General features: G+C 37.8%; 1 protein-coding gene across 4 annotated transcripts in view; it reads left to right on the forward strand.

Annotated features, from left to right (window-relative positions):
• CENPP (centromere protein P) overlaps positions 1 to 23752 on the forward strand; it is a 222833-nt gene that overhangs the window by 38801 nt on the left and 160280 nt on the right. For all 4 annotated transcript variants that reach the window (XR_003431075.1, XM_027098335.1, XM_027098333.1 and 1 more), the window contains exon 5: positions 20507 to 20603. Coding sequence is in view for 3 of the 4 variants with exons in the window: in XM_027098335.1 (XP_026954136.1) it covers positions 20507 to 20603 (97 nt within the window). In the remaining variant the exon portion in view is untranslated. The remainder of the gene's footprint in view (positions 1 to 20506; positions 20604 to 23752) is intronic.

Genomic DNA, 23752 nt, shown 5'->3' on the forward strand with positions numbered 1-23752 from the left:
AATTTTTCTCTCTCTGCTGAAATTCCCCATTTCTTCATGAATGTTATCTACCTTTTTTCACTAGATCTTTTAACTTATTAATCATAGTTATTTTTTTCTTTAATGTTTTATTATGGAAAATTTTAAATATAGGTTCCCCCACATCTGAAAATAGAGCATTCCTATGAAACCTTTTGTAAGCCAAAATGGTGTAAAGTGAAGAAGCAGTTACCTCTAACAGATGTACAAAATAAATTGCTAACAGATGTACAAAATTGCTAATATGTACAAAATAAATCAAGATACAGCACAAATGCTCACAGACACATTTCAAAGCTATGGTGTCTTGATGCTGAGATGCTGAATGTAGTTTCTGGGGAAGGAGCTTGGTGGTGCCACTTTCACTGCTCAGGGTGCATGTTGTCTTTATGATGGCTCGCTCCAAAACAAACCCTGAATGTTATTTTCATTTTTTGCCTTTTTTCGTAAAAGTGAAAATTCTTCCATCAGATTTCTTTCGATTAGCAAAAAGAGGTAATAATGTAGGTCTTTGGTAAAAGTGAAGTGGTGTGAATCAAACTTTTGAAAAGTGGGGGGATACATGGATATGTAAAAATAATAGTATAATTAACCTGTAGCTACCCATTAGGCACCTTCAACAGTTATCAGTATTTTTCCAATCTTATTTCATCTATTCTTACACATTTTAAACTTTCAGTTTGGAAATAATTAGAGACTCACAAGAAGTTGCAATAAAAACAATATACAAGGAGATCACTTCATCTAGCCTCTGACAGTGATAACATCTTGCATAATTATAGTATACTATCAAAACCAGAAATTTGATATTAGTAAAATCCAGAGAGCTTTTGCAGATTTTACCAGTTTTCCAAGCACTTGTGTGTGTAACACTATAACATTATATATTAATATATATAATATATATTACCTTTTTAACCATTTTTAAATGTACAGTTCATTGGTATTAAATACGTTCATAATGTTGTACAAGCAACACTACCATCCATCTCCATGACTCTTTTCATCTTATAGAACTGAAAATCCATACCCATTAAACAGTAGCTCCCCATTTCCTTCTCTGCCCAGCCCCACCATTCTTATTTGTCTCTGGTTTTTAATCATAGTTATTTTATTTTATTTCATTTTAAATTTATTTATTTGTTTATTTATTTATTTATTTTTGGCTGTGTTGGGTCTTCATTGTTCCGCGCGGGCTTTCTTTAGTTGCGGCGAGCGGGGGCTACTCTTCATTGCGGTGCGCGGCCTTCTCATTGCAGTGGCTTCTCCTGTTGCGGAGCACGGGCTCTAGGTGTGCGGGCTTCAGTAGTTGTGGCTCCCGGGCTATAGAGCGCAGGCTCAGTAGTTGTGGCACACGGGCGTAGTTGCTCCACGGCATGTGGGATCTTCCCGGAGCAGGGCTCGAACCCGCGTCCCCTGCATTGGCAGGCAGATTCTTAACCACTGCGCCACCAGGGAAGCCCAATCATAGTTATTTTAAAGTCCATATCTGATATTACCAACATTTGAGTCATCATTGAGTTCAGTTCTGGTGATTAGTCTACAATAGTTTGTTTTTTCTTGAATTTTTGTGTTCCATAATTTTTTATTGACTGATGGACATTGTCTGTTGAAAACAGTAGAGTCTGAAACAAATAGTAGTTATGCCCAGAAATGGATACATTTCTTTTATCAGGCTCTTAGTATGGGATTTAATTCAGGGTAGTCAGCAGTTGAGCTGGGTTTGGGATTTTTGTTTCTTTCATTATTTTTAGGCACCAAAGGCTTCAAATTCTTCCAGCAGTGAATTCAAACTCAACTTCAAATTCAGTTCTTCCTTATGCTTAGAATAGGGTTTGGGGAGCTGGAGGGTTTTCATCAGTGTTCCAGCTTCACTCTCAACTTTTAGTAGTCCCTGTATATCTGCATCTCAGTGGGGAATGTTTCTCCCTGCACTTGACACTCCCTCAGCAGTAGGTGGTGATGCCTGTTTCTTGGTGCTAGGCTCATGGTGGGAACAAAGGGAGATCTGTGTTCCATGGTCCATCCTTAGTATTGAGCAGGTCCTGTAGACCTGCACCTCAGGGGTTGAGAACACCCGTTTTTGTGCTCCTCCTCCCCAGTGCAGCCAAACTCAGCCTGGGTCTGGTGTTGATCTTGCGGGGGGGAGAGTTCCTTGCCCCTCCCCCCACACCCCAGGGTTATGCTTGCTTTTGGTGTAGGATCATGCACCCAAAGGGTTTTGTATCCCTCCCGTGCAACAGAGGGATTTAAGCTTCTGCCCCTTTTTCCAAAGCAATGGATCTTTCTCTTGATAGCAGGAGTGTTTTCTGCCCCTCTCCCAGAATCATATGGGTTTGACTTTTACTCCTCCCTCGGAGGCAAGGTTTTTTTTTTTTCTTGTACTGCTTTGCTGCTGCTTCTTTAGCAGCTTAGGGTTTTTGCTTCCTACCAAAGAGAAGTTCTGGCTTCATTTTATACCCCAGCAGCAGCTGATCACCTCTTCGTGCCTGTGTCACTGAGGGGAGCTCTCTCTGGGCTCCTGCCATGATCTTTCTGGTGGAGTCCCTTTGTGTGTGGGGTTCCCATCTGTTCCAAAATGACATCCACCCCACATTTGTCCTTTAAGAATTTGTTGAAATTTTAGCTGATTTCTTGTTATCCACTTGTATGGTAACTGCTTCCCTCCCCTATGTTTAACCAAAGGTGAATAGTTTATGTGTCTTGTTTCTCCTTAGAGGGAGAAAAATTTTAATTTATTTGATTGCCTTGTAACCCCAGGTCTTTGATGGGCTCAAGAAAGTTTATGATTTTATAGATTATTCAGATTTTCCAGGATGTTAGGTTGAGAGTGACCTTCTCTGCAGATTTTTACATCTTAAGTAGAAGTGGAACTCTATCTTGGTTTTCTTTGATTCTCATTCTGGAATTTAGGGCATATTATTTTTTCATCTTCTGCATCCATATTACCCTTTCTTTATATTTTCTATCTTTTCATATCTTTGTGCTTATTCCTGATTGTTCTTCAGATCTGTATTTCAGTTCAGTAATTATTTCTTCATTTTCTGACTAATCTGCTCTTTAAAAAAAATTTATTTTAAATTTTTATTGGAGTATAGTTGATTTACAACGTTGTGTTAGTTTCAGGTGTACAGCAAAGTTAATCAGTTATACATATACATATATCATCTCTCTTTTTAGATTCTTTTCCCATACAGGCCATTACAGAGTATTGAGTAGGGTTCCCTGTGCTATAAAGTAGGTCCTAATTGGTTATCTATTTTATATATAGTAGTGTGTATATGTCAATCCCAGTCTCCCATAATCTGCTCTTAAACCCCTATCCATTGTCTTTTTTTTTACTGAAGTATAGTTGATTTACAATGTTGTGCCAATCTGTGCTGTACAGCAAAGTGACTCAGTTATACACATAGAGATATTCTTTTCTTATATTCTTTTCCATTATGATTTATCACAAGATATTGAATACAGTTCCTTGTCCTATCCATTAGGACCTTGCTTATCCATTCTAAATATAATAGTTTGCATCTACCAACCCCAAACTCCCAGTCCATCCCTTTCCCTCTCCCCCTCCCCCTTGGCAACCACAAGTCTGTTCTCTATGTCTATGACTCTGTTTCTGTTTTGTAGATGGGTTCATTTGTGCCATTTTTTAGATTCCACATATAAGTGATATCAAATGGTATTTCTCTTTCTTTTTTAAAACAATTTTTAAATTTAATTTAATTTTTTTTATACAACAGGTTCTTATTAGTCATCAATTTTATACACATGAGTGTATATATGTCAATCCCAATCTCCCAATTCATCACACCCCCACCCCCACCACCCTGCCGCTTTCCCTGCTTGGTGTCCATATGTTTGTTCTCTACATCTGTGTCTCAATTTCTGCCCAACAGACCGGTTCATCTGTACCATTTTTCTAGGTTCCACATATATGCATTAATATACGGTATTTGTTTTTCTCTTTCTGACTTACTTCTCTCTGTATGACAGTCTCTAGATCCATCCACATCTCAACAAATGACCCAATTTTGTTCCTTTTTATGGCTGAATACTATTCCATTGTATATATGTACCACATCTTCTTTATCCATTCGTCTGTCGATGGGCATTTAGGTTGCTTCCATGACCTGGCTATTGTAAATAGTGCTGCAATGAACATTGGGGTGCATGTGTCTTTTTGAATTATGGATTTCTCTGGGTATATGCCCAGTAGTGGGATTGCTGGATCATATGGTAATTCTATTTTTAGTTTTTTGAGGAACCTCCATACTGTTCTCCATAGTGGCTATATCAATTCACATTGCCACCAACAGTGCAAGAGGGTTCCCTTTTCTCCACACCCTCTCCAGCATTTACTGTTTGTAGATTTTCTGATGATGCCCATTCTAAATGGTGTGAGGTGACACCTCATTGAAGTTTTGATTTGCATTTCTCTAATAATTAGTGATGTTGAGCTGCTTCTCATGTGCTTCTTGGCCATCTGTATGTCTTCTTTGCAGAAATGTCTATTTAGGTCTTCTGCCCATTTTTGGATTGGGTTGTTTGTTTTTTTTAATATTGAGCTGCATGAGCTGCTTATATATTTTGGAGATTAATCCTTTGTCCGTTGATTCGTTTGCAAATATTTTCTCCCATTCTGAGCGTTGTCTCTTCACCTTGTTTGTAGTTTCCTGTGCTTTGCAAAAGCTTTTAAGTTTCATTAGGTCCCATTTGTTTATTTTTGTTTTTATTTCCATTACTCTAGGAGGTGAATCGAAAAAGATCTTGCTGTGATTTATGTCAAACGGTGTTCTCCCTATGTTTTCCTCTAAGAGTTTTATAGTGTCCAGTCTTAATTTAGGTCTCTAATCAATTTTGAGTTTACTTTTTTTTTTTGCGGTATGCGGGCCTCTTACTGTTGTGGCCTCTCCCGTTGCGGAGCACAGGCTCCGGACGTGCAGGCTCAGTGGCCATGGCTCACGGGCCCAGCCGCTCCGCGGTATGTGGGATCTTCCCAGACCGGGGCACGAACCCGTGTCCCCTGCATCGGCAGGCGGACTCTCAACCACTGCTCCACCAGGGAAGCCCTTGAGTTTACTTTTGTTTATGGTGTTAGGGAGTGTTCTAATTTCTTTATTTTACATGTAGCTGTCCAGTTTTCCCAGCACCACTTATTGAAGAGACTGTCTTTTCTCCATTTTATATCCTTGCCTCCTTTGTCATAGATTAGTTGACCATAGGTGCGTGGGTTTATCTCTGGGTTTCTATCCTGTTCCATTGATCTATATGTCTGTTTTTATGCCAGTAACATATTGTCTTGATTACTGTATCTTTGAAGTATAGTCTGAAGTCAGGGAGTCTGATTCCTCCAGCTCCGTTTTTGTCCCTCAAGACTTCTTTGGCTATTTGGGGTCTTTTGTGTCTCCATACAAATTTTAAGATTTTTTGTTCTAGTTCTGTAAAAATGCCATTGGTAATTTGATAGGGATTGCATTGAATCTGTAGATTGCTTTGGTTGTAGAGTCATTTTCACAATATTGATTCTTCCAATCCAAGAATGGTATATATCTCCATTGGTATCGTCTTTAATTTCTTTCATCAGTGTCTTAATACTTTTCTGCATACAGGTCTTTTGTCTCCCTAAGTAGGTTTATTCCTAGGTATTTTATTCTTTTTATTGCAATGGTAAATGGGGGTGTTTCCTTAATTTCTCTTTCAGATTTTTCATCATTAGTGTATAGGAATGCAAAAGATTTCTGTGCATTAATTTTGTATCCTGCAACTTTCCCAAATTCATTGATTAGCTCTAGTAGTTTTCTGGTGGCATCTTTAGGATTCTCTATGTATAGTATCATGTCATCTGCAAACGTGACAGTTTTACTTCTTCTTTTCCAATTTGTATTCCTTTTATTTCTTTTTCTTCTCTGACTGCTGTGGCTTTAGAGGAAATGCTTTCAGTTTTTCACCGTTGAGAATGATGTTTGCTGTGGGTTTGTTGTATATGGCCTTTATTAATGTTGAGGTAGGTTCCCTCTATTCCCACTTTCTGGAGAGTTTTTACCATAAATGGGTGTTGAATTTTGTCAAAAGCTTTTTCTGCATCTATTGAGATGATCATGTGGTTTTTATTCTTCAGTTTGTTAGTATGGTGTATCACATTGATTGATTTGCATATATTGAAGAATCCTTGCATCCCTGGAATAAATCCCACTTGACCATGGTGTATAATCCTTTTAATGTGTTGTTGGATTCTGCTTGCTAGTATTTTGTTGAGGGTTTTTGCATCTATATTCATCAGTGATACTGGTCTGTAATTTTCTTTTTTTTGTAGTATCTTTATCTGGTTTTGGTATCAGGGTGATGGTGGCCTCATAGAATGAGTTTGGCTGTGTTCCTTCCTCTGCAATTTTTTGGAAGAGTTTGAGAAGAATGCGTGTTAGCTCTTCTCTAAATATTTGATACAATTCACCTGTGAAGCCATCCGGTCCTGGACTTTTGTTTGTTGGAATATTTTAAATCACAGTTTCAATTTCATTACTTGTGATTGGTCTGTTCATATTTTCTGTTTCTTTCTGGTTCAGTGTTGGAAGGTTATAGCTTTCTAAGAATTTGTCCATTTCTTCCAGGTTGTCCATTTTATTGGCATAGAGTTGCTTGTAGTAGTCTCATAGGATGCTTTGTATTTCTGCCATGTCTGTTGTAACTTCTCCTTTTTCATTTCTAATTTTATTGATTTGAGTCCTCTCCCTCAAATTTATCAGTTTATCAATTTTGCTTATCTTCTCAAAGAACCAGCTTTTATTTTATTGATCTTTGATATTGTTTTCTTTGTTTCTATTTTATTTATTTCTGCTCTGATCTTTATGATTTCTTTCCTTCTACTAACTTTGGGTTTTGTTTGTTCTTCTTTCTCTAGTTCCTTTAGGTGTAAGGTCAGGTTGTTTATTTGAGAGTTTCCTTGTTTCGTGAGGTAGGCTTGTATTGCTATAAACGTCCCTCTTAGAACTGCTTTTGCTGCATCCCATAGATTTTATATCATCTTGTTTTCATTGTAATTTGTCTCTAGGTATTTTTTGTCTTCCTCTTTGATTTCTACAGTGATCTCTTGGTTATTTGGTAACATATTGTTTAGCCTCCATGTGTTTGGGTATTTTCACTGGATATTGAATTCTGGGTGACAGTTCTTTAAAAATGTTTTACTTCCTTCTGGCCTCCATTGTTTTTGTTGAGAAATCCACTGTCTTGGAATCCTTGTTCTTCTATATGATATGTGTTTGTTTTCCTCTACTGATTCAGGAAGTTTTCTTTTTCTTTAATTTTCAGTAGTTCGATTATGATGTGTTTAAGCATGGATTTCTCTGCGTTTATTCTCCCTAGGGTTTTCTGAGTTTCTTGAATTTGTAAGTTTATGTCTTTTTACCTAATTTGACAAGTTTTCAGCCATTATTTCTCCAAATATACTTTTCACTCAGCACTTTTTCTTCTTTGCTTCTGGGTCTCTGATGACATGAATGTAAAATCGTTGGTATTGTCCAACATGTCCCTGTGGCTCCATTCATTTAATTCAGTTTTTTCCTTCTGTGTTATTCTGATTAGATCGTTTCTGTGTACTCACGAGTACAATCAGGGTATTAAACAGTTCCATCAATGCCAAAAAGCCCTTATACCCTCTCCCCACTCTTAACCCATGGCAGTACTTGCTCTGATCTTCATTACTAGAATTTTTCCTTTACAAAATGTCAAATAAATGAAATCACACAGTGTGTAACCTTTTGAGATTGGCTTCTTTACTTAGCATAATGCCTTTGAGATTCATCTATCTTTTCATTTCTGAGTAGTATTCCATTTTATTGTATAATAGTTTTTTTATCCATTCACCTATTGGAGGACATTCAGGTTATTTCCAGTTTTGGTGATTATGAATAGTGCTGCTCAATAGAGTTTTTTATGTGAATGTAAATTTTCTTTTCTCTAGGGTAATAACCGGAAGTGGGGTTGCTGGGACATATGATAAGAATATGTTTAAATTTATAATAAACTGCCAAACTGTTTACCAGAGTGACCATACCATTTTGCATCCCCACTGGCAGTGTGTGAGAGTAACTGATAATATTTTAGTGAATTAAGTTCTGATAATCATTTGATTTTAGACCCAATATTCCTAGGAATTTAATTTTTAAAGAAAAGTTTAAAAGTGTTATTCCAAATTTCTCTCTGTGCTTTGCTTTATCCTTGAGAAAGAGACATTTGGAGTTACTTTACTTTTTTGATTCCTCTAGTTGCATTGGAAATGTGCCACTGCCAACATTTTGTGAAGGAAATCCATAACATCTGTTTTACATCCAGTGAAGTTTGAACTATGCTTGGGAAAATAGATAAATTGCAATCACTCTTACAGCTCTAAGAGCCAATACACACACACACACACACACACACACAAACACACTGTCTCTGTCTGTCACAAACACATACACACACACACACTTTCTTTCTATAATGGAAGACTGTGGAGATATGAATGGGGGTGAAGGAATTGTGACTTAATCCACTTTTAAATACAGTTATTTTAAAAAAGTTATGTAAGAGAACAGTCTTTTTCTTTCTTTCTCTGGGTGTCTGTAGTGTGCATGTGTGTTTAAACTTTGGCCATTGTAGTTTTTAAGATTTATTTCTTGGCTCACTCCCTCATCACATGATTAAGAGCTTATTTTTTGCTCCCTTGTTTAATGGGGATTAAAACATCTTGTCATTTTGGCCTTGTACACTAATGAAGTAACTACTGCTCTTTATGGACCTATATTCTTTGGAGAGTAATTTCCACTGTCAGACGTTAAAAAATATTATTATTATTATATTATTATTATTATTGGCTGGTGGAGGGATTTCAACTGCATAAGCTAACTTTTAACAGTCTATTTAGATTTAATACTTTACCATTGCATTTACAGTCTGGGAATCCTTATAACAGTATAGATCCCTTTCTCTCCCTGCTTCATGTTATAGTTTTTATATGAATTACATTCATATGTATGCACTGAAAACCTCATCAGACAGTTATGGTTTTTTACTCTCAACCATGATACATAATTTAAAGAATTTAAGAGTGATAGATTATTATATTTACCCAGATTTTTACCATTTCTGTTTTTCTTCCTGATGCATATATCATGGCTGTGTTCTCCTAGATGCTTTGGTGTGCAATCTGAGTAGAGGTATTCTCTTATAGTACTGTGATTGACTCCATAAATTGACATTGATATAATACTTTTATCTACTTTTCCATCCATATTCCAATTTGGTTATTTGATCTAATAATGTCCTTTATTGTATTTTCTTTTCCTCTGCAGTACGTGATCCAGGCTAGAGTCAAATATTGCATTTAGTTGTCATGTCTTATAGATTTCTTTAATCTAGAGCAATTCTAGAGCCTTTTATGACTTTGCCATCTTTAAAAAATACAGTTCTTCCGCCTCCCCCTCCCTGCCACTCATAGAATGTTTTTAATTTAGTCTTTGATTTTTTTTCTCATCATCAATTACTGTTATGTATTCTCAGGCAAAATACTGTATAGGTGATGTTTTGTCCTTCTCAGATAACTGTCCCTTACAGGTGATGTTAATTTTGATCATCAGTCAAACTGCTGCGTGATTCTCCACTGTATCATCACTGCTTTTTTTCCTTCCTGACAACTAATAGACAGTCTATGGGGAGATACTTTATGGTCATGCAGATACTACTCTTCATTAAAATTTCTGCCTATATTTAGCACCCCTGGTGATTCATATCTGATCTACTTTTTACTGTGGTGGTTGCAAAATGATGATTTTTCAACTCCAGCACTTCCCTTTACATTTCTCAATAAGCATTAGTCCTTGTGCTTGAGAAATATATCTCCCTTCACCCCTGTGTATCAATATATGTGTATATGTGTACATATATATTTACTATAGATATGGTATCATTCATTCTTTTTTTTAAAGGTTTATAATTCTTTACTCTTCTTTTCATATTTTTGAGCACTTCCTTATATTCAGGGATAAAAAGACTTTCCAGGCTTAAAATATACCTCTCCTGCCCCAGGATGAAAATTTAAAAATAAATAAATACATGCGTGTTGAAAGCATATTATGTACTTTGTACTGTATTAGTCTCTAAGAATATAATTGAACAAAAGATACATAGTTTCTGACTTCATGAAGCTGACAAACTAGTAAATGAGCAAAACCAATAACGTGTGGTGAATGATGATGGGATAAATGCTATGGGAATGTAAGTGCATACCTATTACGTGGCAAACATTGTATGTGCTTAGTATGTAGCAGTGAACAAAACAAAACATCTCTGCCCTCATAAACTTATCTTCTAGGAAGAGGAAAAGGCAATAAATAAACTGATATATAAAATGAATAATATATTAGGTAGAGATAAATGGTATGGGAGAAAATAAAGTGGGATGGGAAATAGAGAATGTACAGGATGAGGGAGAGGTATCCATTTTTAAATAGTATGGTCAGAGAAGGCCTCACTGAGAGGGTGACTATGAGTAAGTCAGGGAGCTTAACTTGCCTAATTGTACCCAGCTGGTTACTAACTCTAGGTACTCTCTAAAAATGAATCCTATTTTTCCTTGTATTATAATCACTTAGTATGCATATCTTATCCTTAGTGTAAATCACAAATATGTGATAACAAGGACAGTGTACCTTCATGTAACACATTTCGTTGGGTTTTTTCCTTTAAACTAATGACTAACCACTGAATTAGGAAAGATATTTAAACTCTGTGGAGTTCTATCTGCAAAATGAAGAAACTGGATAAAAGTATTTGCAAGCTTCTGCCCCATTCCAAAAGTTTATATGAAGAATAACAAATCAAAGAATAAAAATATTTCTGAGAAATAATGCAACTTATTGGAATTGGAATAATAGAGCTATTAGAAGAATATCCATGAGCTAGGTCTCCCCTTTACAACATGGAGTGATTGCCAATATTTGGGGAATGCTTCTCAGCAAAACTGGATCTACAAAGCACTGTTTCTCTGGGCCACCCACTCTACATGGAATTACTTCATCTTACAGATTCCCTATTGTGTGATATTACTTGTGGCGTAGATTCCTAAACTCCTTCAGTAAGAATACATGCCCACCACTGTTTACAATATACTCAACTGATCGAGTTACAAGGATTCTTTGAGAATGAATTCTATATGCCAGATGCTTTCTTCACTATTTTTGTTGTTATTTTTGAAGAAAAAAAAAGCACAGAAAAGCATAAAAAGCTATAACTGGAAGGGATTTAGGACAAAACTACTCCTCAGATTAGTCATTGTACAGGTAAGCTGAATGATTATTATGCAGACATGCTCGTTTTTTGTATGTCTGAGGCAATTTAGGTCATTTTCCAAGAATCACAATTCAATTAATCCCCTTACTGACTTCCACAAGTTACTTACTATCCCAAGTCCTGATAAGTTCACCAAGATTAGCTTCAAAGCCGCTTCAGAGGGCCATTTACTCAGTGAAGAGCTGCACCAAATTAGTCACCTTCATAGAAATATCACTATAGCTTCCACGAAGACTAGTTTGGTGAGGTCCCTCTGAGAAGCAGTTCCAATGAGTTTATTAACTCATGGTTACAGGACCATTTGGCTGAGTGACCAAGTATGGAGAGAATAAACCTCACCACTACTGTGTATGTGTTCTGGCGTAGTCTTTTTGCTATCTACAGGAACCAACAGCTTACATGTGAAATAAACATCTGTGCTCATATATACTACATGGCTAATGTTTAAAAGTTAGTAATAAGTGCATGGGAACCTATTTTAATAGGTTTTTAAAAAAATTATTTGAGTATGGTAAGGCCAACAGATCAGGAAGATGATTACCATTGAAAAGGTAGTTTGTTACTTAGTGGGTTCCTAAGAGGGAGGGGTACATCATGCCACTGGGGGCCGCAGGGAGAAGCACTAGAGTAGGTCAGGAGACAGAGGGAGAATGGGAGACTGGTCAAGAGCCTTTACTGTGGTTTCTGAGGTAAGGAAAAGGTGAGTCAGTGTGAGGAGGCTTAGGTTGGCTAGTTTGAATAATTTCAGGAGGCTGTGGGTCATAGGGGCTGTCACTAGATACCTCTGGTACCTAGCCCTGAGCAAGTGGATACGGGAATAGCAAATATAAAGGAGGTGGTTGAGATCTGGGTTCTGGACTGGTTGTATCACGTTAGAAAAGCATTCAGGAGCAAGTTGTTTACTATCTCTAGGAATGGGCTAACCTTGGGAGGCATAGTTTCTCCAGGGTCAGCAAGGCCCCAGATGTCAAAGCATCAGAATACAGAAAATAAAAGACATGATTAATACAGAGCCCTGGCTGAGTTCTTTTAAAATTCAAGGCATAGATGTCAGTGAAACTAGCAGAGTAAGTACCTTTGAAGATTCTCTCCTCCGTAAAAGCAACAAAACAACTGGCCAAAACTGTCAGAGTCAAATTTTTTGGAATTCTAGAAATGAACCAAAGGGTTGTAGCAATCCAGGGAGCATTTATTCAGGAAAAATGGCAGAATCTTGATAACAAGAGTGAGCTTTGTGTTTTTTAAATGCCCTATACCTATCTCTCCTTTACCAGCTCTGTGTTAGCCTTGACAACAAAAAGCCTGTAATCCTGGTGATAACCAGCAAGCCTGGCAGCCACCAGAGGGAGCAGAATAGGTTCAAACTCCTTCAAAGCCACATTCACAGTAAATTGTCATTGTTTGACCTGTTTCTTTATTCGCTGGAAGATCTCACTTTGAAGGCTGTATTTATTTGACCTGACTCAGAACTAATCTAGTGTGAAAGGTTTTTCTCTGGGAGATATTTGGAGGCTTTTTTTTTTTTGGTCCATGCTATGAAGCTTGTGGGATCTTAGTTCCCTGACCAGGGATCGAACCTGAGCCCCAGCAGTGAAAGCACTGAGTCCTAACCACTGGACTGCCAGGGTTGCCCTGGAGGCAATTTTTAATTAAAAATTGCCCTGGAGGCAATTTTTAAACTTCATGGGTGCCTGAGGCGGTGGATAACAGCTGGGGCAATTAATAGGTTAATGAAAAAGCTTAAAAGGAAAAGCTGTAGAATGCAATGGCTAGGGACTTCAAAAATCTCTGACCTATCCCTGGGAATCTAGAAGGCTGGGCTGTGTGCATGCTCAGGGAAGACCTGAGATGGCCTAAGTTCTCACTACTGGCTGACCGTGAGGCTGTGCAAAAGCAGGAAGTGAAAGCTAAGGTAGTATTGTCATTTGCCTTGCTGAGTTTTGTTTTGTTTTGTTTTGTTTGCGGTACGTGGGCCTCTCACTGTTCTGGCCTCTCCCATTGCGGAGCACAGGCTCCGGACGCGCAGGCTCAGCGGCCATGGCTCACGGGCCCAGCCGCTCTGCGGCATGTGGGATCCTCCCGGACCGGGGCACGAACCCGCGTCCCCTGCATTGGCAGGCGGACTCCCAACCATTGTGCCACTAGGGAAGCTTTGCCTTGCTGAGTATTGAAGCTATGCCCAACAGAAAGCCCGTTGGCAAAGACTTGGAGACGTGGATTCAAGGTGTTTAAGTAAATCTCTGTCCAAATATTAGCTAATTGAGCAGAGACTTACGTAGTCACGCACAACAAAAAATAGACTCTACAGATTGGTTCAGAAAAGTCACTAAACCAACAAAAGGAACAAAAAGCACAACAGCAAACCCTGGGGAGAGGGGGAATCTGATTCCAGGAATTGCCACACTATAGTGTTTAAAATGTTCAGTTTTCAACAAAAATTACAAAACAGGCAGAACGAAAAACAAAATAAGAAAGTAAGGCCCATGCACAGGGAAAAAAGTAATCAATCAATAGAAACTGTCCCTGAGGAAGCCCAGACTTTGGATTTATTAGACAAAGAAACTGTTTTAAATATGCTCAAGGAGTTAAAGGAAACTGAGTGAATGATGGCTCTGGCAGCAAATTTTCTTAATTTTCTTCATGTGAGAATGTCTTTACTCTCATTCTTGAGGAAGCTTCTTTCTGGATATAGAATTCTAGTTTGACAGTTCTGTTCTTTCAACACTTAAAAAATGTTGTGCCACTTGCTTCTGGCCTCCATGGTTTTTGATGAGAAATAGACAGTTATTCAAACCATTGTTCCCTTATTTGTAATGCCTCATTTCTCTGTGCCTGCTTTCAAGGACTTTCTTTGTCTTTCATTTTTAGAAATGTGATCATCATTTCTCTGGGCTTAGACATCTTTGGGAATCTGTAGGTATATTTTTTTAGTCAAATTTAGGAAGTACTCAGTCCTTTTTTCTTCAAATATTTTTTCAGTCCCAGGCCCTTTCCCCTCTCCTTCTGAGGCTGATGACATGAAGGTTAAACCTTTTGTTATTATTTCACAACTCTCTGAGAGTCTCTTACCGTTTTTTCCCCCAATCTTTTTTCTCTCTGTTGGTATGAATAATTTCTATTGGTCTATCTTTAAGTTTCTTTCCCCTGCCATCTCCATTCTGCTATGGAACACTTCTGATGAGGTGTTTTTCTTTTTTTTTTTTGGCTGCATTGGGTCTTCGTTGCTGCACGTGGACTTTCTGTAGTTGCGGTGAGGGGGGCTACACTTTGTTGCAGTGCGCGGGCTTCTCATTGAGGTGGCTTCTCTTGTTGCAGAGCACAGGCTCTAGGCGCGCAGGCTTCAGTAGTTGTGGCACGTGGGCTCATTAGTTGTGGCTCGTGGGCTCTAGAGCGCAGGCTCAGTAGCTGTGGCGCACGGGCTTAGCTGCTCTGCAGCATGTGAGATCTTTTTATGATGTCTACATTATCTATATTTTATTTTGATGTTCATGATTTTATTGTCATTTGAGAAACCACAGCCAAATCTAAGGTCGATATTTGCCTCTGTGTTTTCTTCTGAGAATTTATAGTTTTAGCTTTTATATTTAGGTCGTTGATCCATTTAGAGTTTAGAGCATATGGTGCAAAGTAAGGGTGCCACATCATTCTTTAGTATTTGGATATCTGGTTGTCCCAGTACCAGTTTTTGAAGAGACTATTCTTACCCCCATTGAATGGTTTTGGCACTCTTGTTGAAAATCAGTTGACCGTAGATCTATGATTTTATTTCTGGACTCTCAATTCTCTTCCCTTTATCCATGTGCTTATGCTTTTGCTTATTACCAGCAGTACTAGTTGCCTAATTGGGAGGATTAGGGACACGGCTCCTCTTTGGCATTAGGGTTCTGTACTGCATGGTTTCCCTTTTCTCATCTTTTTTTTTTTCTTTTTTTTAACTGCATCAAAAATTTTATTGCCTAATTTTTGAAAACTTTTGCTATTAAGTAATAAACCACAAAAGAAACTTTATTAATATTACGTCCAGTAGATTAAATTGCATGATTTTGAACACTGGCTTTTTTCTATTGAGATATAGTTGATATATAACATTATATTAGTTTCAGGTGTACAATGTAATGACTAGATATATGTATAAATTGTGAAATGATCATTACAATTACTCTAGTTAACATGTATAACCACATAGTTACTTTTTTTTTTTCTGATGAGAACTTTTAACATTTTCTCTTCTAGCAACTTTCAAATATACAATACAGTATTATTAACTACAGTCACCATGGTGTATATTACATCCCCATGACTTACTTATTTTATAACTAGGAGTTTGTACCTTTAGACCACCCTCACCCATTTTGCCGACCTCATAACCCCCTGCCTCTGGCAACCACCAATGTGTTCTCCGCAACCGAGTTTGTTTTTTGTTTGTTTGTTTTTTAGATTCCACATACTAGTGAGATCATACAGTATTTATCTTTCTGTCTCTGTCTTATTTTACTTAGCATAATGTCCTCGAGGTCTAGCCATGTTGTTACAAATATCAGGATTTCCTTCTTCTTATGGATGAATAATATTCCATTAGATAGATAGATAGGGATATGTATCTCCCTGTGTGTGTATATCTATCTGTCTATCTTGGAGGAAATCAAGAGTAATATTTTAGTGAACACACAAATAAGAAAGTGAAACAGCTTTATTGCACTTATGGAGAAAGTTTTAGTGGTCTGGATAGAAGATCAAACCAGCCACAACATTTCCTTAAAGCCAAAGTGTAATCCACATCAGGGCCCTAACTCTCTTCAATTCTATGAAGGATGAGAGAGGTGAGGAAGCTACAGAAGAAAAGTTTGAAGCTAGCAGAGTTTGGTTCATGAGGTTTAAGGAAAGAAGCCATCTCCATAATATAAAAGTACAAGGTGAAGCAGCAAGGGCTGATGTAGACACTGCAGCAAGTTATCCAGAAGATACAGCTAAGACAATCCATGAAGGTGGCTACACTAAACAACAGATTTTCAATGTAGACAAAACAGCCTCATATCGGTGGCTTCAAAGCTTCAAAGGACAGGCTGACTCTCTTGTTAGGGGCTAATGCCACTGGTAACATTAAGTTGAAGCCAGTGTTCATTTACCATTCCAAAATTCCTAGGGCCCTTAAGAATTATACTAAATCTCTTCTGCCTGTGCTTTATAAATGGAAAGCCTGGATGACAGCATGTCTGTTTACAACATGGTTTACTAAATATTTTAAGCCCATTGTTGAGGCCTACTGCTTAGAAAAAAGATTCCTTTCAAAATATTATTGCTCATTGACAATGCACTTGGCCACCCAAGAGCTCTGATGGAGATGGACAATGATATTAATGTTGTTTGCATGCCTGCTAACACAACATCCATTCTGCAGCCCATGGATCAAGGCGTCATTTCAACTTTCAAGTCTTATTATTTAAGAAATATATTTTGTGAGGCTGTAGCTGCCATAGGTAGTGAATTCTTCTGATGGATCTGGGCAAAGTCAGTTGAAAACCTGGAAAGGATTCACCATTCTGGATGCCATTAAGAACATTCATGGGACTTTCCTGGTGGTCAAGTGGTAAAGAATCCACCTTCCAATGCAGAGGACGTGGGTTTGACCCCTGGTTGGGGAACTAGGTTCCCACATGCCATGGGGCAGCTAAGCCCACGTGCCACAACTACTGAGCTTGTGCGCTCCTCAACTAGAGAGCCCGCGTGCTGCAAACTACAGAGCCTATGTGCCCTGGAGCTTGCACACCACAGCTAGAGAAGAGAAAACCCCCACGCAACAGCTAGAGGGAATCCTGTGTGCTGCAACAAAAGATCCCGCATGCCTCAACAAAGATCCCACATGCCGCAATTAAGACCCTACGTAGCCAAAAGAAAAAAGAAAGAACATTCATGATTCATTGGAAGAGGTGAAAAGATCAACATTAACAGGAGTTTGGAAGAAGTTGATTCCAACCTTCGTGGATGATTTTGAGGGGTTCAAGACTTCAGTGGAGGAAGTAACTGCAAGTGTGGTGGAAATAGCAAGAGACCTAGAATTAGAAGTGGAGCCTGAAGATGTGACTGAATTGCTACAGTCTCATGACAAAACTTTTAATGGATGAGGAGTTGCTTCTTATGGATGAAGAAAAAGAAAGTGGTTTCTTGAGATGGAATCTACTCCTAGTGAAGATGCTGTGAAGATTGTTGAAATGACAAAAAAGGATTTAGACTGTGACATAAACCTAGTTGAGAAAGCAGTGGCAGGGTTTGAGAGTATTGACACCAGTTTTGAAAGAAGTTCTGTGGGTGAAATGCTATCAAACAGCATTGCATGTTACAGAGAAATCGTTCATGAAAGGAAGAGTCACTTGATGCATCAAGCTTCATTGTCGTCTTATTTGAAGAATAAGGGTGGTGGTTGCCACAGCCATGCCAACTTTTAGTAAACATCCCTCATCAGTCAGCATCCATCAATGCCGAGGAGAGACCCTCCACCAGCAAAAAGATTTGCTGAATGCTCAGATGATGGATAGCAGTTTTTAGCAGTAAAGTGATTTTTTTTCTTGTGAACTTTTTCCTCTTTATTGTGAATATTAGATCAGTTTAATATTCAGGAGTCCTCAATCAGATATGGACTGATTGGGTCCAGATATATAACAAGTGTATTTATATCTTATAGAAACTTAGTTTTAAGCTGAAATATAGTAGACATACAATATTATGTTAGTTTCAGGTGTACTACATAGTGTTTTGACATTTTCATACATTATGAAATGTTTCCCATGGTAAGTCTAGTAACCATCCATTCCCACACAAAGTTGTTACAATTTTATTGACCATATTCCTTATGCTGTATATTACATCTCTGTGGCTTATTCATTTTATAACTGGATGTTTGTACCCTGCACCTATTTCTCCCCCACTCCTAAAGTATTTTTTAATTAAGATATGTACCTTGTTTTTTTAAATTAATTAATTTATTTTTATTTATTATTTTTAGCTGTGTTGGGCCTTCATTGTGGCACACGGGCTTTCTCTAGTTGCGGCGAGTGGGGGATACTCTTCGTTGCGGTGTGTGGGCTTCTCATTGCGGTGGCTTCTCTTGTTGCAGAGCATGGGCTCTAGAGTGCACGGGCTTCTCTAGATGTGGCACGTGGGCTCCATAGTTGTGGCTCGTGGGCTTTAGAGCACAGGCTCAGTAGTTGCAGCGCACGGGCTTATTTGCTCTATGGCATGTGGGATCTTCCCAGACCAGGGCTCGAACCCGGGTCCCCTGCATTGGCAGGTGGATTCTTAACCACTGTGCCACCGGGGAAGACCTGTACCTTGATTTTTTTTTTTTTTTTTTTTAGACATGAAGCTATAGTGTTACATAACTTTAATATGCGGGAAACTAAAAAAATCTGTACGATTCGCTTTATTGCGATGTTTGCTTTTTGGTGGTGGTCTGGAACTGAATCTGCAATATCTCTGAAGTATGCTTATATTCAGATCCTCTGCCTGTTTTATCTGCTTGTTTGGATTTTTTGCTATTGGGTTATGTGAGTTCTTTATATATTTTGCATATTAACCCCATCAGATATTTGGTTTGCAAGTACTTTGTCCCATTCGCCAAGTTGCCTTTTCATTTTGTTGATGGTTTCCTTTACTGTGCAGAGACTTTTTAGTTTGATGTAGTCCCGTGTTTATTTTTGCTTTGTTGCCTTAGCTTTTGGTGTCAAGTCCAAATAATCATCACTAAAACCAGTGTCTTCACTCCTCATCTTGTATGGCTTCTGCTGGCTAGAAGGAGCAGTCTTTCCGGCCTTTTTGTTTGTTTTTTTAATTTCAGTCTGCTCTAGCATCCAGATTGCGATGTACAAGAGGTAAAAATGAACCCCAAGGAACTCATTATCTGGTCCTCCCTTAATTCCTGAAGTCTCTACCTGTTTTGCTTCTTCTGTCCACATATCAGAATCTTCCAATATTTGCTTTATGTGTTATTTCCATGTTTCTAAATTGTAATTAATGGGAACATTCAGGTTCAATGTGCTTACTCTACCGTGACTAGAATGGGAACTCTACTCCCACAATCATTTATTGAATGAATGATTAAATGAACACATGCATCTTGCCTATAAGTTGCTCAGAAGTGTTTGTAGGTGTCAATATAACAATAGGTATAGTATTAAGAGAATTGAGATAAATTCCTATGGGAGCTCATAGGCATAGGAATGAAATTATTTCTAGCTATTTTGGAATAGGACATATGGTGTGGTGGTGAGACACAATAATTCTGTGACACCAACTGGGTGTCCTGTAATTCAGTTCAATTCTGACACTACCCAGATTTAGCAGAGACCCACAGGTTAAGGGCAGAGTTCTCCATAAGACTGCTAGACTTCAGTAAAAGTTACAACCCAGAAACAGCCAAATGGAAACAATTCATAGACCAAGGTCTAGGGGTGGGGTGGGGTGCCGTGGGGGCTGGGGGAGGAGGATAGACATAGAGCTTCTGTGCCCTCTCTTCATGGAATCTGGGCACATCAGCCTCCTAGCACATCCACATGTTCACCAACCTGAAAGTGCCACTGAGTTTTGTTGTCCAGACGTTTTATTTGGGTTACCTTACATAGGCATCATGATTGGCCATGTGATTAAACTCCTCTAGCTCTCCTCTCTTCCCTGGAGAACTGGTGAGCCCACAGTTCCAACTTTTTAATCATGTGGTTGGTCTTTCTGGTGAACAGTTCCCATCCTAAGGCTACGTAGGGACCACCTTGATTCACCTCATTAGCATAACAAAGGCACTCTTGTCACTCAGGAATTCCAAGAGTGTTTGAAGCTCTGTTAGGAACTAGTGACAAAGACCAGATATATTCTTTATTATACCACAGGTCATCAAATGAGATATCAAGGAGAAAGTGGCATTTGTGTGATATCTTGAAAGCTGGGTAGGATTTAAACATTTGAAGATGGAGAAAAGGGAATTCCAGCCTGAGAAATCACACAGGGGCACATACTCCAAAGGGCAGAGTTCAGTGTATAGAAATATATTAAGTACTTTTTTAGCTTTAGTTTCAGATCTATAAAAAGCAGTAATAATATAAAGCCAGATGGAGCACTTAAATGAACGATAATAAACAATATTTATTAATCATAGACCCTTTTATTTTTACAGAGCAGAAGAAAGAAGAGATCTGTTTATGTTTTTCCGAAGCCTACACTTCTTTGTGGAATGGTGTGAATATCGTAAGCGCACATTTAAACGTTTCAAGGTAGAGTCTAAAGTCTTTCAATTTAAACGTATATGGAAAGTGAAGCTGATGTTAATTTGGGGGTTTAAGATAACATTCTTAAAGTTTTCAAACAATAGAAAATGTTTTTATTGACTTCTAGATTTGCAGTTATTTGGAATAAATGAAGGAGGAATGCTTCTGTACAAGTCAGTTAACCATTTATATTGAAAGAATATAGTCTTATATATATATATAAAATATATATTTATTTTACAGTACACACTTTGAAAAATTAATCTGTCAAGGACACTTGAAGTAAAATGCCAAATGCTAATGAAGGACATAGGCATAGCAGCCTTGTAACGTCACAGTGTAATCTTTACTTCCTGAGACACACTCTGTATTTTGAGCTTCTTATTTATTGTATATTTCAAGTTTAAATATTGGAGTCTGATTCTTGTAAAGTAATGCTTCTTAGGTCTGATACATATACATTCAGAGACTTTTTTTTAATTCCCTTTGTTTTCTGTCATAACTAGAACTATATTTGGCTGCATTGTAATCCCCCAGGTCCTACTTAGTTAGATAGTATCATATTATTGACAGCAGTGATGCACACAGAAACCAGTTCTGAAAGAGTTAACATAAATAATATCTCAAGGTTCAGGTTCCCTCAAAATCCTGAGTCCTGACTATTATTTTTATGACTGGTACTAATTCTCATTTATTTTGGATTCTTTTTTTTTTTTATCATCATCATCATTATTTGCATTTTATTTGGTTGAGCTAGTAATATCTGTCAAGCATAAGATTTTCTTTAGAATGAAACATGTCAGTACCTGTACTGTACCTGTACTGTGGTCCCTTGAGGAGTGCTCAGGATTATGTTGTTTACTTGCAGGTGCTCTTGCACCAGGACAATTAAATAGCTCTTCTTCAGAATTGGTAAAATACAATAATGATTGAGGAGTCTGCTGGCAGTTATGGTAATGAATCACCTAATACGGCCATTTCCTTATACATTAGAATGGGTTGTGGGAAATGTGAGCACTAGTCCCATTTTCAAACTGATTTTCCTCTAGGTGCTTTTAAGGCAAGTGTAGAAGTATAATTGGTGTGTTTTTCCTGTAGAGGATAAAGTGCTTCTTTGAGCTGGTCCTTTGCTGGTGACAAGGTTACTAGAATGGAAAGAAACATCACATTGTTGTGCAACCATCACCAGTAAAAATCTGTCCCATTAAACACTAATTTGCAGTTCCTTCATTCTCTCAATAGTGTCCTTTGATGCATAGAAATTTTTAATTTTGATGAAGTCCAATTTCTTTACTTTTCTTTTGTAGCCTGTGTTTTTGGTGTCATATCCAGGAAATCATTGCCAAATTCAACATCATAAAGAATTTTCTCTTTATTTTTTCCTGAGAGTTTTATAGTTTAGCTCTTAAGTTTAGGTGTTTAATCCAGTTTGAGTTAATTTTTATATATTCTGTAAGCCAGCAGTCCACCTTCATTCTTATACATATGGATATCCAGTTTTCCTAGCATCGCTTGCTGAAGAGACTGTCCTTTCCTCATTGAGTGGTCTTGACACCTTTGTCAAAAATCATTTGACTATATATGCAAAGGTTTGTTTCTGGATTCATTATTCTATTCCATTGGTCTGTACGTCTGTCCTTATGGCAGTATCACACTTTTGTTTACTGTAGCTTTATAGTTACATTTTGAAATGAGGAAGTGTGAATCCTCCAGTTTTGTTCTTCCTTTCGAATTTCTTTTTGGTGTTCGGAGTCCCTTGAGATTCCATATGAATTTTGGTGGGTTTTTCCAGTTCTTCAAAAAATGTCGTTGGGAGTTTGATAGGGATTGCTTTTGAAACCACTAGGTGGCGTTTCGGAGGGGTTCCAAGGAGCTACAGTCCTTTATGTCTCATTGTGGAAAGAATTCAGCAAGAGACAAAGTGATAGTTAAGAAGTGATTTATTAGAATAGGATGCTTGTGAGGCTTAAAAGCAGGTGGGCTAGGGGGTGATGCGCCCTGAGAACTTAGTTGGCTACAGTTTTATAATCAAAGGAGAAGTGGGGAGGAGGAAAAGACCACCTTCTTCCTCATTCTTGAGTAGATATCACGCTTCCATCATTAACTCCTCCTCTAGGTTGGACAGGGGAGTTTTCTTGTCTCTACGTGGTCAAGCCAGGACTGTCATGGCACTGTGGAAATATTATTTCAGGTCTCCATACAATGAGGGTCTTTCACTTTGAAATGTCACCTTTCCATAAATTATTGTTTTTTATGTGTGCAGAGAGCATGTCCTAGGGGTCATTAACTTACTGAGCTCACTGGTCAGGATGTGGGTCTCATGCCACCATTGTTTATTGTTTGGGGGCATGTCTTATGTTTCTGTTGCATGGTTTTGTTGCTAAGCAGGCATGCTTGGCTTTGTGGTTAAGCAAACCTGCTTTCTTGAGCGATCATTAACTTACAGGGGTCTCTCATACTTTTCCTTTACTTACAATCCCATAGTGGGATTAACTGTTCAATCACCTGCTTTGTCCCTTTATTCTGTTCCTATCATTTTGAAGTTGTTTTGGGTAGTGCTGACATATTAACTATTCAGTCTTCCATTCTTGAACACAAGATGTCTTCCCATTTATGCATATCTTCTTTAGTTTCTTTCAGGAATGTTTGTAGGGGTAAAATATTTTTAATTTTAATCCTCTGTTTCATTATCAGTGTCAAGAATGAAGCAATATCTATTTAAGGTAATGGGGATCAGCATATATTTTACTTCATTATTTTATTTGTGACTTAAAGGTGTATATAAGGTTGTCAGGTACCTAGGTTCATATCTTCTTATCTAGAAGTCTCAAAGCTATTTTTTAAGATAATTCCATAATTCAGACTTTTAAACCAGTGCTCTTTCCTAATTGCTATTTTATATAAACCACTGGCTTTTAAATTCTCTAAAATTTGAGAGTTATTTTATGGTGCTTTTCCCCTTTAAGTTTAGTAATATAAAGAACATAGGAATACATTATTATTCTGACATCTGGAAATGGGAAGAAAGTACTGACCCCTTTCCCCAGTGTTGGTTCCACCACTCAGCAATCCTTTATTAAGTTTGTTTTTCCAGATAAAGTTACAGTTTATTTCTATTGATTTATTCAAGATTGTGGTAGGTTAAATATTCTATT

This window comes from Aethalodelphis obliquidens, unplaced genomic scaffold, assembly GCF_003676395.1.
Source record: "Aethalodelphis obliquidens isolate GAN/ISIS:26980383/991018 unplaced genomic scaffold, ASM367639v1 scaffold122, whole genome shotgun sequence".
In the NCBI taxonomy this organism is placed as follows: Eukaryota; Metazoa; Chordata; class Mammalia; order Artiodactyla; family Delphinidae; genus Aethalodelphis; species Aethalodelphis obliquidens.